This window comes from Monodelphis domestica, chromosome 5 (assembly GCF_027887165.1).
Source record: "Monodelphis domestica isolate mMonDom1 chromosome 5, mMonDom1.pri, whole genome shotgun sequence".
Taxonomy (NCBI): domain Eukaryota; kingdom Metazoa; phylum Chordata; class Mammalia; order Didelphimorphia; family Didelphidae; genus Monodelphis; species Monodelphis domestica.
Genome location: NC_077231.1, coordinates 227,406,448 through 227,423,148, shown reverse-complemented (window position 1 = coordinate 227,423,148; position 16,701 = coordinate 227,406,448). Strand labels below are relative to the sequence as shown.

The following is a 16,701-nucleotide window of genomic DNA, read 5'->3' as shown; positions in this document are numbered from 1 at the left end:
CAGGATTTGTAATTGTTATCCTACAGGATCAATCCACTACTTGAAGCCAATTGCCATTTTAATTTAGTAATTGTTCTCTTGTGAGTTTAGTTCACATAAATCAGTCCCCACCAAAGCTAGATTACTCCTTACTTATACTGATTAAAATTCATGTTTTTAACCTGAAAAGCTGAGTTTCTCCCGGACCCTAGATAATGATGACTCCACTAAGATTCAGTTACTAACCAGCCAACCAGCCTCTCTCTCTTTCTATGTCTCTCTGTCTCTCTCCCTTTAATGTCAGTTCATCATCTTATCCTTGAAATACTAGAGTGATTGGGGGAACGTTGCCCCACAGGGCAGAGGCAGTCCTGCTCTCCTGGCTTTGGAATGATTCATGGCTCCACTGTGCAGAGTAAAGTTGTCATTTGGATTCTAGGATAGAGCTAAGCAAGACAGCCCTCATCCTCTGCTGCTCATCTACACTAAGGATGATGGAAGCATAGATTTTGTGCTGGAAGAACCTTAGAGACAATCAGATACAAACTCCTTATTTTACAAATTGGGAAATTGGGGCACAGAGAAGTTAAGTGACTTAATATCACGCAGTCTGTAAACATCTGGGGGTATGATGTGAATACACATGACCAGTGAATATGTGCAGCCCAAGTTAATTATTCAAGGACAGGGTAATCATGGGGGCCAGGGTTTTTTTTTCCTAAAAATCATTGCAACAAAAACAATTTCTTTTATCAAGTTTCAGTGAAAGAAAGCTATTAAAAGGGAAGAGGGTAGACTAATAATCCCTTTCTGCTCTTAAGAAATTACCCAAACATGCAGTAAACAGACCCACCCTTCCTCTCCAAAACTCAAGTCCCTAAATTCTTTCTTTTCTTCTAGTGTTCCCTTCCCTGACACCTCTACTCCATGACATTTCTTTCCCTGTTCCCTGCTATTCCCCAGTCCCAACCAGGCTCACCTTTTTTCAGAGAGTAAAAATTTGATCTTCTCCACTGGACTGGTAAAACAATCTGATGTGTTACTTTCACTTTTGTTTCTACAAGTACACTTTACTTCAGAAAGCTCAAGGAGTGGCACTAATTGATGGACTCTGGAGCCCTCACAGGACAACATGTTATATTGAAATCTTCTCATTTGTGATGAAAAATCCACCTTGTTTCCAGGTGATTTGGTGAGTTCTTCAAGGCCCACTAACCCTAAAATACCTTGAGCCCCAGTTGGTCATGGCTCTCAAATTCCCATTGTTGGTGATTTGTAGAAATTATGACTAAACCAAGATCACATAAGTGGTAAGAAACAGATCTGAGATTGGAACCAAGGTCCTCTAATTCCATATCCAATATTCTTTCCATTACTCCCAGAAATGGAGCTTTATTTCCAGTATGAAAGTTAACTCAGTAACATTCAAAAAATATTCATGAGAACATTCCCCACATAATAACAATAATAACAGTGTTTCATATTTAAGTAGCACCCTAAGGTTTACAAATTTTGTTCCTCACAACACCTTTTTTAGGTTAGTAGTATAAGTGTTTCCATGTTTTTATTTCATTAACCTGCTCATTATTTCTTACAGTGCAAAAAAGAACTCCTTAAGTTGAATTGGCCAAATGGAAAAAGAGATACAAAAGTTAAATGAAGAAATTATGTATAATTATATATTATTATATATTACTAAAAATAGGTGTGTGAAGGAAATTTACCCTCTCCACATAACAGTTTGGGGGGTTGAGCAAGTGACTTCATCTCCTGTCAGCTACTTGACCCTGAGGTGAGGATTTCTGTGAAGGAAATGATTGAGTGAATTGTGTCAGGAGGATAGAAAGATAGCCAGAAAAAGTCAGTAATAGAGTCAAGAGATCACAAGACAGGGGACAGGGTGAATGTTTTCTTTTTCTCTTACTATGCTTGATTAATAAAACTATTAATTTGTGACCAGCCTCATAATTTTAACCTTATATAGGGAAAATTGAAGTTAATGACATAATGAGATGTGAAGGAACAAGAAAACAAAATCAAAAGAATAAAAAAAATAGAAGAAAATGTGAAATATCTCATTCAAAAATAACTGATCTGGAAGACAGATCCAGGAGAAATCATTTAAGAATTATTGGACTACCTAAAAGCCATGAACAGAAAAAAAGCCTAGACATCATATTCCATGAAATTATCAAGGAAAATTGCCCTGTTTTTCTCTAACAAAAGGGGAGAACAGAAAAAAAGAAAAAATCCACCAATCACCTCCTAAAAGAAATTCACAAATAAAAGCTCTCAGGAATGTCATAGACAAATTTCAGAGATCCCAAGTCAAAGAGAAATAGTGCAAGCAGTCTGAAAAAGAATTCAAATATTGTGGAGTCACATTCAGGATTATAGGGGATATAGCATTTCAACATTAAAAGAACAGAGGAAGGATAGATTGGTGTCTTTGTATGTTGAAAACCAGGCCTAGAGATGAGAGATTCTGGGTTCAAATTTGGCCTCAGACAGTTCCTAGCTGTGTCACTGCAGGCAAGTCATTTAACCTCATTGTTTTCTGCTGTGTCAAGGAAGTTCATTCCCTCCCCCTTCTGAGTAGCCTGATCTGTCCATCAACATTCCTCACATAAGTTATGCCAGGTTTGCATCCATTACTGACTGTATGTCAATAAAAGGGAGGGGGCAGGTCTTTTCTGGACTTCTGAACAAATGTGGGGAGAGAGCAGGCTGTAAGGGGTGAAATTATGGCTGAGACTGAATGTATAATTAATTTAGGTCACCAAGAATTGTATTCATAAAATCCTAATGAAACACCCAAATTCAGCTGGAAATCTTATAGTGATTTAATTGCTATAGTGGAAGAGATTTAAGAAGAAGAAGGAAGGAAGGGGCTAGTACTGGGCAGGAAGATTAGGAGATCTAGAGTGTGAAGGAGGAAAGAATCAGCCTGACCTCCAAAGAGGCTCAGATAAGATGCCCCAACCTGAATCAGCTCAAGGCCAAAACTCACCACCCAACACTCCAAGATATCGAAAACACCTAGCTCACTCCCAGCCAGAGTTACCTCTCCAGGGAAAGAGGAAGGGACAGGAAGTATCGTGCCTTATATGGATGTTTTTACATCACTTTTCTGCATCTCATCAGTACCAATGAGGACTGTAAAAAATAGACTCGAATACAGGACTACAATCCCCACGAGCCTTTGCTCTACTTCCCCAGAATGCCTTGTAATCTCACCTGGGCCGAGATAGAGAAGGTATTTAAGCTGATTCAAAGGCTTTTGAGGTCTCTTTTCTTGCTCTTGGACTTCCGTTTTGGGGCAGGCCTGGATTTTTTTCATAATGTAGGTGAGGTTGTGTCTAGGCCACTCTATGGCCTGGACACGTGTTTCTTACCCTGTATTTTCTTTAATCCTTAATCTTCAATAAACCTCTAAAAAAATATAATACTCCTTGCAGAGAGAAACTAATTTCTACCTGCCTCAGTCTCCCCGTCTCCCCTAAATTTTAATCTTTACAGGACTTAGCTTGACTTAGGACAGCCCAGAAGTCTGTCCTTTTTTCTGCATATGTCTGTTGAAGTCCATTCCTTAGATAATTAAATCTTGAGTTTGATGCAGACCTTCAAAATCTTATTTAAACTAAGAAGGGAGGAGAAATGTAGTTTCCAAGGCCTGATTCTGTTATTCCAATTATCTCCATTGTTACTGATTAGGAAATAGCTAAATCACATCTTCTAAAGAATGGTCTGATAAGGGTGGAATAGTTTTAAAATTCACAAGACAGGTAAGGAGGGAGAGGAAGAACTTAATTAAGGATAGGCACATGTGGTTTGAGATCTTAGAGTAAGGCAATGAGAATTAAATTTATTCTTATATACCTTTTCTATTAATAAACTTGATATATTTAATAACTGGGTAGTTATATTAATTTAATTCTTATACTGCTTTAGAACCAATGTTTAGTATGGATTACAAGATGGAAGATGTGTTTTTTTAAAGGATCAGAAGGATTGGAATATGATATTCTAGAAAGCATAGGGGCTATAATTACAACCAAGACTCACCTATCTAATGAATATAATAACCTAATGAATAAGGGGTAATGGATTTTTAATGAAATAAAGGACTGTTAAGTATCCCTAATGAAAAGAGAAGAGCTAAACTGAAACCATGATGTTCAAATACAACACTCAAGAGAAGTATGAACAGGTAAATAGGAAAAAGAAACGAACATAGGAGTAAGGACAAAGGAATAAGTTGAACATGATGGGATACTATCTCCTCCAAGCACAAAAAAAAATGAGGAATGAAAAATAGTATTATATTGGATGGAAAAATGAAAAAGAGATGAAGGGAGTAAATTATCTCACACGAAGAGACACAATTAATTTAATACAGTGGAGAGGGAAATGATGGGTAGGAGATGATGTTTGAACCTTACTTTAATCAGAATTGTCTCAAAGAGGGAATAATATTCAAACTCATTTGGCTATAGGCTATATTGTGATCCCAGAAGATGATGCTGAATGGGTAGGACTGACATTAGAGGAAGCAGTGGAAAAATACAGGATCTTGGGAAAAAAAGACCGTGTCCCTCTGTTCAAAGTATATATGGAAGAACTCATTCAATAGCTTCAAGAGCAGACACATCTCAGCCAGCTGTAATGCAAAAGAAAGCCTAGTGGGTAGGAATTTCCCAGAGACCAAGACTGTTTCAATAAGAGACCGTTTGTTTCTTATCATCATCATCTTATCCAGACCAAAACTATTGGGAAGCAGAAGAGATGAAGACTTGCTTCGTCCCTGCTGCTGGCTGCTCAACAGAACTCCTGGCCTGCCTCTGGCAGTAACCAGAGTGACAGACCAGCTCTAAATCACAGGGCACCTTGAGCTTCTGTTGATACTTTGAACTTGACACCTTTATTTCTCTGAGACAAGTTATTTAAAGGATCAATAAACAACCCATCCAAGGGGGGGGGGGGATTACTCTATAAGGAGTAGGAAGTGGTGGATGGCAAAACAATATGGAGAGAACTGATAGAAGAGAGGATGAAATTGGGAAACAATCTTCATAACAAAAACCTCTGACAAAGATCTAATTATTCAAATTTATAAAGAACTAAATCAATTGTACAAAAAATCAAGCCATTGTCTGATTGATAAATGGGCAAGGGACGTGAACATGAAGTTTTCAGCCAAAGAAATCAAAACTATTAATAAGCACATGAAAAAGTGTTCTAAATCTCTGATAATCAGAGAGATGCAAATCAAAACAACTCTGAGGTATCACCTCACACCTAGCAGATTGGATAACATGACAGCAAAAGAAAGTAATGAATGTTGGAGGGGATGTGGCAAAGTGGGGACATTAATTCATTGCTGGTGGAGTTGTGAATTGATTCAACCATTCTGGAGGGCAATTTGGAACTATGCCAAAATGGTGCTAAAAGACTGCCTATCCTTTGATCCAGCCATAGCACTGCTGGGTTTGTACCCCAAAGAGATAATGGACAAAAAGACTTGTACAAGAATATTCATAGCTGCACTCTTTGTGGTGGCCAAAAATTGGAAAATGAGGGGATGCCCTTCAATTGGGGATGGCTGAACAAATTGTGGTATATGTTGGTGATGGAATACTATTGTGCTAAAAGGAATAATAAAGTGGAGGAATTCCATGGAGACTGGAACAAGCTCCAGGAAGTGATGCAGAGGGAGAGGAGCAGAACCAGGAAAACATTGTACACAGAGACTGATACACTGTGGTTCAATCGAACATAATCGACTTCTCCATTAGTGTCAATGCAATGTCCCTGAACAATCTGCAGGGATCATGGAGAAAAAACACTATCCACAAGCAGAGGACAAACTGTGGGAGTAAAAACACCAGGAAAAGCAATTGCATGACTACAGGGGTTGAGGGGATATGATTCAGGAGAGACTCTAAATGAACACCATAATGCAAATACCAACAACATGGAAATGGGTTCGAATAAAGGGCACATTTGATACCCAGTGGAATTGCGAGTCAGCTAAGGGAGAGATGGTGGGAGGGGGGGAGGAAAAGAAAATGATTTTTTCCCCAATGAATAATGTTTGAAAATGACCAAATAAAATAATGTTGGGTAGAAGCAAAATATCTTTGAGGAGGAAAGTGTGAAAAGAGAGAAAGAAAAGAATAAACAAAAGGAAAATAAGGTGGAGGAAAATACATCGTTAGTAATTATACCTGTGCATGTGACTGGGATAAATTCACCCATGAAATAGAATCAGATAGCACAGTGCAATAAAAACTAGAATCCTATAATATGTTGTCTATAAGAAACACAAAATAGAGAGATACACACAGAACAAAGGTAAGAACAAAGGTAAGAGCAGAATCTATTATACTTCAAATAGAAAGATAGATTGATAGCTAGATATAGATATATGCACCAAATGGCAAAGCATCCAAATCCTCAAAGGAGAATTGATGCAAGAGGAAATACTAAAAAAAAAAAAAACCTATGCCATTTGGGGACCTCAACTTTCCCCTGTCAGAACTAGGTAAGTCTAAGTAAAAAATAAAGATGGAAGTTAAGGAAGTGAGTAACCAATAAAATCATATTTATCAATGTGATAATCAGTACAATGGAGAAAGAGCAGATCAATGAATTGGCCATGCAATTTAAAAATAATAAATTCTAAAATCCTAATTAAACACAAAATTGAAAATTCTGAAAATCAAAGGAAGATTTATAAAATTGGAAGTAAGAAAAAAATTGAATAAGATTAGTAGCCAGTTTTGTGAAAACAAAACAATAAAACTATTATTTTACTTTTTAAAACCCTCATAAATCATCAGCATTTCTATATATTACCAACAAAGTCCAACAGTAAATGATAGAAAGAGAAATTCCATTTAAAATAACCATATACAATATAGAATATCTTGGTAATCTGTCCACCAAGAGAAGTCCAGAAACTATTGGAACACAATTACAAAACCCTTTTCACATAAATAAAGTCAGATCTAAATAATTAGAAGAACACTAATGAGCCAATATAACAAAAATGACAATTCTAGTTAAATTAATTTTCTTATCAGTGCCATGCCAACCAAATTATCAAAAAATTATTTCACAGAGCTAGAAAAAATAATTACAAAATTCATCTGGAAGAACAGAAAGTCAAGAATATCAAGAGAATTGCTAAAAAAAATACAAAAAAGGCAGCCTACCTGTACCTGATCTCAAACTGTATTATAAAGCATTAATCATCAAAACAATCTGATATTAGCTAAGAAACAGAGTGGTGCATCAATGGAATAGATTAATTATACAATACACAGTAGAAAATGAACATGGTAATACAGTGTTTGATATACCCAAACATCTAAACTTTTAGGAGAAGAACTTCCTTTCTGACAAAAATTGTTGAGAAAACTGGAAGGCAGTATGGCAGAAATTAGGTATAGACCAACATCTACCATCATGAAACAAAACAAAATAAAAATGTGTATATGATTTAGACATAAAGGGTTTTATTATAAGCAAATTGGGGTAGTAAAGATTAATTTACATACCAGGTATATGGAAAAAAGGAAGAATTTATGACCAAACAAGAAATAGAGAGTATTACAAGATATAAAATGGCTAATTGAAAAAAAATTTGCACATATAAAACCTATGCAAACAAGATTAGAAGGAAAACAGAAAACAGGAGGATTTAAAACTCAAAATGTTAGAAAATGGATGCTAAAAAATTTGTTACATGTTAGTGGGAAAAAATAAAACATGACTAAAAAGTTTTTATTAAGAAGCCATTAAATCCATACAAGCCATGACCTCTTTTTCTCTCTTCTGGCTGCCTTTTTTTCTCTTCTTTACTCTGCTCACCCTCTTTTGTATTAATTTTTTGTATCTCTTGTTTCTGTTTGTCCCTCATTGACTTCCTGTCTACATGTTTCCACTCTACCCTATGGCCAGTTTTGCTTTCTATTCTCACATTCAAAAGTTCTTATCAGAAAGAACTTCTGTGGTAAGCTGAGTCTAAATGAGCAAAATAATTCTTTCTTGCTCACAGTTAGGGGAAGAAGCAACAGCCACAGCTGCGGCTAACCTCAAGAGGAGGGCATACACATCTGTCTCTGTAGTGTGACCTGAAACAGGACCCACAAACTACCTTCCGTGCTCAAATACATCTTCCCTAGTTCACAGTCTTGAATCTTTCTCCTCTCATAAAGGAAATTTCCAGGGTTCGATTTTTAATGTATACTCAAAAAGGAGGGCCATTGTCTCCAATAGGTAATAGTGAAATATAGTATCCTATGCCTTCTTCTCTTCGTACCTTCTCTTTCTCTTAGTGATCTATCAGATCTGATAGATTTGTTGCTATGCAGATGACTCACAAAAATCTATCTACTCTCTCCTGAATAACTGTCTTTCATTTCAAGCTACCTGTTATACATCCATTTCCAGGAAAGGAACATGGATTTAGAACTGCAATGGAACTTAGCATCTTCCGTCCAAAGTACATTCTTCCCTCTTCCCAACTTTCGTATTTACATCCAGGGCAGCAACAATCTTCTAGGTTCAACTTGGAGTGAACTTCAAATCTTCAGTAAGTCATCTTCTTGCAAGACTGCATCAATGTGGGAGCAGATAGAGGGCTCAGTGGATTGAGAGCCAAGCCCAGAGATTGGAGATCCTGGGTTCAAATGTGGCCTCATTAATTTCCTAGCTGTGTGACCCTGGGCAAATCACTTAATCCCAGTTGCCAATCCCTTACCACTCTTATGCCTTGGAACCAATACAATATTGATTCTAAGATAGAAGGTAAAGGTTTAAAAAAATTGCATCAGCTCTGAAACTCATATCTTCTTAGTATCTCTTGGCTCTGAGACCTCTCCTTCCCTCTGATTGAAGGATATGGGAGGTAGACCTCAGAGAGCTCCTTGTCAATCTTTTACATAGCTAGAAGTTTCAAGGAAGTCATCTCATCATTTCCTACCTTGCAGATCTTTATCATACCTTTTCCCCATGTCAGTTAATTCCCCTCTCCTCTTTCAACATGTTTTACATGTCATCTCCCCATTATTATATTGTGAACTCTTTGAGGACAGGGATTGACTTTTGCCCATGATGGTGAATGTATGGCACATGATGCCAAAGATGTCATGCAGAGACCTCTCTGTGGGCATGCTCTCTTTTACCAGAGTTATTTACTAGAAAGACAGAGGGACTCAGGCAGAGCTCCTCTCTTACCCCTTTCTACCCTGTCTTCCTGCCCTTCTGCCCAGCAGCCCAATGGAAGCACCCCTGAGCAGAGTGCCTTGGCCACCCCCTCCCTTTCTCCCATCCCTAACTGGTGTAAGATGGCAGGGGCAGGTGGGGCCCTAGGTCTTGAGGAGTGGGGCATAACAACCAGTCTGGGGTAGGGCAAAGCATAGCACATGGTGTCTAAAAGGTTCTTAAAGGTTCACCATTACTGCCTTTTGCCTTTCTTGAATCCCAAGTACTTACCACAATGGCTGACATATAGTGGACATTTAATAAATATTTAATGACTGACTATACTTTCCTGTTCCTCATGAATAAGCAGTCAATCAATAAACATTTATTAAGTACCTACTATGTGCCAGGCACTGTAATAAGTACTAGAAATACAAAGAAAGGCTAAAAAATAGCAGCTGCTTCTTTTAAGGACATCATAGTTTAATGGGAGAGAAAATAAGCAAACAAATATATGCGAACAAGCTATTTTCAGGATAAATAAGAAATAATTAACAAAAGTAAAATTACAAAGAGATGGGAAACTCTTCCTATAGAAGGTAGGAATTTAGTTGGAACTTGAAGGAAGCCATGGAAGGCAATAGATGGAAATAAGGAAGGACAATTTAGGCATTGTAAAAATAGACTCGAATTTTAAATTGCAAAGTTTAAATTCCTTTTGAGAAGAATTTTAGGTAAAGAAAGATGCTACTTCTCTGAATCCAGAAACTGAACTGTTGGAGAAGACACCATGAAGAAGCCTCCAGACCACAAGCTACACAAAAATGAACTTTGGGTGTGGTTGATTGAACATTTATTTGTCAATTATTTGGTTTTTTTCTCAATCTCAAATTATTGTAATCTTTAAGTTGATTATGTTTTCATGATCCTTTTTGGGGAAACCTTTCCCAATAAGAATCAAACGGGGAATGTAAAAATAGACTCGAATCTAGGACTTCAGTCCCCAGAAGCCCTTGCTCCACTTCCCCAGAATGCTTTGTAATCTCACTGAATTCTCACCTGGGCCGAGAGCAAAATCATTACTTAGAGGGTCTCCACCCACGGCAGGCTTTCTGGGCCTTTCCTGTTTCCTCTTGCAAGCAGACGTGGCTCTTTTTGTAATGTAGGTGAGGTTGTCTAGGCCCCTGGGTGCTTTCTTATTCTGTTTTTCTTTAAATTCTTAACCTTTAATAAACCTCATAAAAATAATACTCCTTGCAGAGAGAACTAATTTCTACCTGCCTTCAGGTACCTTCCCCTAAATTTTAATCTTTACAGTATGGGGAATAGCCGGAGAAATTGCTCAGACCAAAGATGGAGTGTTTTGTTTGTGTAATTGCAAGAAGGCAGTTATCACTGGACTGAAGAGGACAAAATGGAGAGGAAGATATAAGATGACTGGGAAAAGAAGGTTAGGAAGATCTTTGAGTGCCAAATAGAGAAGCTTTTTTCAACAGCAAGTGTCTCTGATGAAGGCCCCATTTCTCAAATATATAGAGAATTGAATTAAATTTCTAGAAATAGAAATAGTTCTCCAATTTATAAATGGTCAAAAAATATACACAGGCAATTTTCTGAGGAAGAAATCAAAGCTATTTAGAGATATGTAGAAATGCTCTAAATCACTATTGATTATAGAAACGTTAATTTAAAAAACAACTCTAGGGTACTATCTCACATCTTTCAGATTGGTTAGTATGATAGAAAAGAAAAACGACAGGTGTTGGATAAGATATGGAAAAATAAAGACATTAATGCGTAGTTGGAAATGTGAACTGATTCTGCCTTTCTAGAGGACAATTTGAACTTTGCCCAGCTATAAAACTGCAAACTCTTTCCCCCAGCAATATCACTACTAGTTCTGTAGCCAGAAAAGATTAGAAGAAAAGGAAAGGGGCCTGTATGTTGTATTGATGGTATATAAACTGTTGATACTTTTGGTAATTGTATCCCCAAAGTGTCCCTAAGTTGCTGTTGTGAGGTGAAGCCTAGCTGGCTTTCCCCTCTGGGTCTTTTGCAGTAAAAAGTACTTGTGAAGACTAAGATGTATATATAAAAATTAAAGCTAATTTATTAATAGTTATAGGATTGGCAAAGGGTATAAGGATATATAAAAGGATTTTCTATCTCTACGGGATTCTACTTAACACCCAAACTCAGCTGACTTGGCATGAAGTCTCTTCAGTCCTGGTTTCCCAGGCTACACTAAATCTTCCTATTTCTAACTAACCCCAATGACCCCACTTAAAATAATCTAAACTAATATCCTTATAATTAATTATTTATTGTAATAGAATATTACTATAATATTTATAATTATATATTAATTATAATTATAACGATATGATATTATATAATAATTACTTGTATATAGTCCTTAAACTGTCTCCAAATATCAAAAGGGCCAGCAAGAGCAATCTAACTGAGGCTTCGTCAAAGCTCAGCCTTGACTCCGAGTTTCACTCTGAGCCTAGAGAAAAGACAAGATCTTCTGTTCTTCTCCTTAAAGATGGATCACTCTTTAACTGCGGCCAGACAGTTACTGAACTCACACCCTGAGACTCCCAGTTTGAGGAAAGGACTACCAAGAGGTCAGCAGACTCTTTCGCCAAGCTTCAGTGAGAGAGAGCCGTCCTGGAATGTCAGCTAATCTCTAGCTCACTCTAACATTCCACAGAACCTCCGCCTCAGCCCTCCTCCAGACACCAACATGCTTTTGAGACACACTTTTCTATTTCTTATCTAGAAGGTATCAATACCCACATCTTAATGTTATTCTAATATTGTACAGAAATATTTACAGCAGCTTTTTTGGTGGTGGAAAAAAATTAGAGGTAAAGGGGAAGTTCCTCAGTTTGGGAATTGTAGAACAAGTTGTGGTATATGATTATGATGGAATACTACTGTGCTATAAGAAATGACAGGCAGAATGTTTTCAGAAATACATGGAAAAATATGCGTGAATTGGAGTTCATGCAAACTGAAATGAGCAGAACCAGGAGAACATTGTATGATGTTCAGTATTGTATGGAGGCCAACTGTGAATGATTTAGGTATTTTAAGCAATGCAGTGATTTAAGACAGTTCTGAAAGACATATGAAGAAAAATACTATCCCTTTTAGAGAAAAAAACTGATAGTGTTTGAATGCAGATTGAAACATACTTTTTTTACTTTATTATTCTTGGGAGTTTGGGGTCTGCATTTTATTTTATATTACCAATAGGGAAAACTTTTACATAACTACTCATGTATAATATATTTCTAATTGGTTGCTTTCTCAAGGAGAAGGGAGGAGAGGAAGTGAGGAAGAGAATTTGGAATTCTAATTTTTTAAAAAACTAATGTTTAAAAATTTTATTTACATGTAATTGAGAAAAAATGAAAATTACATGTAAAAATAAAATCATCCTAGTTAAGGTAACAATGATGTTATTAAATATCTATATACCAAATGATATGAGACCTAGGTATTTAAGGGGAAAGCTAATCAAAACGCAGAAAGACTTTGACAATAACTATAGGTGAGCTTATCATTCCTTTTTCAATACTTAGTAAATCCAATAAAAAGAAAAAGAGACCTTAACAAGGTTGAAAAAACTAAATTTGATATGCTTATAGAAATACCAAAAAGAATTTTATTTTACCATAATGTGCATTCCCTTTAATATTGTTTCATGATAAACAAGCCAATCAACATTAGAGTTTTAATTAAGATTTGTAGGATGTGGCTATATGAACTATTTATAATTATGGAGTGATTGGAGGTTGAAGTCTACCATAAATAGGAACCGGGGTCAACCAGAAACTCCATAAGTAGAGAAGCCAATTCACTGCAGGCCAATAGAACACCAATAGAACAAATAGCTGTGACATTACGAACCCTAGACTTTTGATTTCTGGGAGTATTGTGGGCTCAACAACAACAACCAAGAATGACTTTGGCCAGCAGAATAATTATAGTGTAGTACCACTGAGTGACTCAAAGACTTCCCCTTAGGGCATAGCTTCTTATATTCTCAACAACTACACAAATTTACAGACATAACTTTTTCTCGTAACTATAGGATAATTCCTACAGAGTGAAAGAGGAAAGCCAAGCCTGTGACCCAGAACTTTGGAATTTATCACAGATTCAAGATGAAACCTTCCCAAAGCTGCCTATCACAAACTACAAATAAGGGGCAGGGAATCAGGAGGTCATGGCAAGTAATATACATGATTCCTATCTTTGGTGGGAAAGGCAAGAACTGAGGGAAACAGGGAATTTAGGAAGGGGGGGAAAGTTTATGCACAGGGAAGAAACCACAATTAAATAAATGAGTTTATTAACAAAGAAAGGGATGATGGGGAAGGAAAAGGGAAAAGTTTTGCATCTGAGTATTTGCCCCATTATATTTAACCCACTATAATTAATTTCCTAAGCTTAGCCTGTCTAACTAACTAAACTAAAGATTACTAAGGAATTCCGTCAGGGAACCCAGAATCTCATACACACAGTCCTTGGTGGGTCAGGTAGCAGGAATACAGCTGCTGAGCCCTCAGATGTTCCAGGAAAGAGAGAGAAAGGCTCCTCCAAAATCAATCTGTCCACCAGAATGTATAGGAAATCTTCTCAATCCTTTTGATTTTATTCTAAAGCAGGCAGCTTACAAAATGAGTTTGTCCAGGGAGAGTCCAGATCCACCCCTTCAGGCTCCAGACAGACAGTTGGAAACCGTTTCCTTCAACAGCTTAAAACTGACCCAGCCAGCTCTTGGAGAATTCTGAGGCTTGAGGGCTGTCAATCAAACTCTTGCAATCACTTTGTAACTTCCTTTGCTACAGAGCCAAATCCTTGGGAAGCCGAAACTTAAGCAAAAAGGAAAAACTCACGAAATTCTGTACATATCTATCACCTACAAGGCAAAAAGTTTAGAAATTGTAGCTTTTGCAATGACTCACAAATCAATAGTATGAATGCCTTCCTTTACAATTACTCCAGAGGTGTCTACCTTGGGATCCAAAATTGCCACATGTGGCTTGAACCAAATTAAAATGTAATTGGATAGGGTGCAACTGGGTAGCTCTCGGATTGAGATCCAGGACTAGAGGCAAGAGGTCCTAAATTCAAATCTGGCCTCAAACACTTCCTAACTGTGTGACTGAGCAAATCACTTTACCCTCATTGCCTACCCCTTACCACTCTTTTGCCCTGGAACCAATAAACAGTGCCGATTCTAAGATGGAAGGTTACGTTGGTTTTTTAAAAATATAATTGGATAGAAAAGGAAAATGACAAATATTCGAAGGGATGTGGAAAAATGGATACACTAATGCACTATTAGAGTTATGAACTGATCCAACCATTCTCTTAAACAATATGGATGATGACCAAAAGATTATAAAGTCATTCCGACCCTTTGGCACAACAACAGCATTTCTAGGTCTGTTTACAAAAGAGATTTTTCCTTAAAATGATAAGAAAACATTCACCCAAATTTTCCCTTAAAATGATGAGAAAACATCTACTATCAGCAAGCATTATTCATAAGGCAAAGAAGCTAGAAGTCTTCTCATTATGATTAGGAGTAAAACAAGGATGTCCATTATCACTAATTTTACTCAATATGGTATTAGACATGCTAGCAATAGCAATAAGAGAAGAAAAAGAAATTGAAGAAATCAAAATGAGCAATAAGGTAATAAAAATATTTCTTTTTACAGATAATATGATGATATTAGAAAATCCTAGAGAGCCAACTAAAAAGCTAGTTGAAACAATAATTTTAGCAAAGCAATGGTATATAAAATGAATCTACATAAATCATCAGCATTTTTATATGTCACAAAGTCCTCCAAGAAGAAATAATAAGAGATATACCATCTAAAATAATCTTAAATATCATAAATTACCAGGGAGCAAAATATTTCAAGCAGCATTCTTGGTGATGGCAAGGAATTGGACACTGAATTGGGGAATTTCTAAATAAGTTGTAGTATATGATTGTGATAGAATGTGCAATAAGAAATAATGAGTAGATTGATTTTTTTAAACCCTTACTTTGCACCTTGGAATCAATACTGTGTATTGGTCCCAAGTCAGGAGAATAGTAAAGGTTAGGCAGTGGGGGTTAAGTGACTTGTCCAGGGTCACAAGGCTAGGAAGTGTTTGAGCCGAGATTTGAACCCAGGATGTCCTATCTCTAGGCCTGGCTCTCAGTCCACTGAGCTACTTCACTACTCCCCAAGCAGGTTGATTTTAGGAAAATTTAGAAAGACTTGCATAAAGTAATACAAAGTGAAATGAGAAGAACCAAGGGAATATTGTATATGGCAACGGCACTATTATTTGAAGAATAATTGTGAATGTCCACCTCCAGAGAAAGAACTGATAAATATAAGGATACATGATATGGAGTTACATATATGTGTGTTTATACATATATATTTATATCTTTGTCAAATATTGGTCTTCTCTAGTGCAGGGTGGGGAGGGAGGGAGATAGTTCAGAACTTAATATGTAACAAAAAATATATATGATGTAAAAAACCCTAAACTCTTTGCTTCTTTGGAAACTGAGGGGATGCCCATCAATAGGGGAACAGTTGAACCAGTTGTGGTATATGATTTTTACATATTGATAAGATAACAAATTTGTCAAAGTATCAAAGAAGAAAAGGGCAGAACTTTGCATTTATCTCTTTAATTTTATCTTAATTATCTTTGGCTCATTCTGGCTTGTGATTCTGCACAATGAATCGTTAGTTCAATGTATTAGCTATGCTGTCCAGTTCTGCCTCATCTGAATATATGCTAATCATTCCTTCTACATATTTACCCTAGTCATTAATAAAAATGTTTAACATTCCAGGGTCAAACACAGAATTCTGAGATATCCCACTGGAGGAGACATTGCAATAAAATACAAACTCCTTGAGGGGTTTCATTTTTGTCTGTGTCCTCAAAAGCAATAGTGCTTGGGCTTATAAAATGTACATAACAAATGCTTATAGAATGATTGGTGATTGATTGACATTGAAACATAAATCTTCCCTCTGACTCTAGTGGAGAGAAACCAAGACTATTTTAGGAATAGTAGCATTCTCCAGCCCAACCCGAATCCCCCAGTCATCATCCAAAAAATAACTCTTGTGGAATAGGGACATTCCATTCATACCATCTCCATAATTAACAACTGTCTGACTCACTTTTGTCTTCATATTCTCAGTGCTTTGCATAATGCCTAGGCACATAGAAATTCCAACAGAAAAGTTTTTAGATCAATTGTTGGTTAATCAACATTGAATCAGTAACTATCCCTCAGATTCCAGTGGGCATCACCCAGGACCCTGAGCCAAAGGGTCCTAAGAATACCAGTGTCCTCCAGGCCATTACCTCTGCTTGCAGCCTGGACCTCAAAGCCATCAACCCTTGTGGCAATGAATCTTATCTTATCAAATATCTTTCCTGGTTCTGTAGCTCTCATCTCTT

At 36.8% G+C, this 16,701-nt stretch overlaps 1 protein-coding gene across 4 annotated transcripts in view; it reads right to left on the bottom strand.

Annotated features, from left to right (window-relative positions):
• Window positions 1-16,701, bottom strand: part of LOC100617303 (GTPase IMAP family member 7-like) — a 53,681-nt gene that overhangs the window by 34,516 nt on the left and 2,464 nt on the right. For 2 of the 4 annotated variants that reach the window (XM_056799894.1, XM_007504587.3), the window contains exon 1: window positions 959-1,128. The exons of the other annotated variants lie outside the window; for them this stretch is intronic. In XM_056799894.1, coding sequence (XP_056655872.1) covers window positions 959-1,113 — 155 coding nt within the window. In that variant the 5' untranslated portion in view covers window positions 1,114-1,128. Of the gene's footprint in view, window positions 1-958; window positions 1,129-16,701 lie in introns of those variants that run through there. 4 annotated transcript variants of the gene reach the window in all.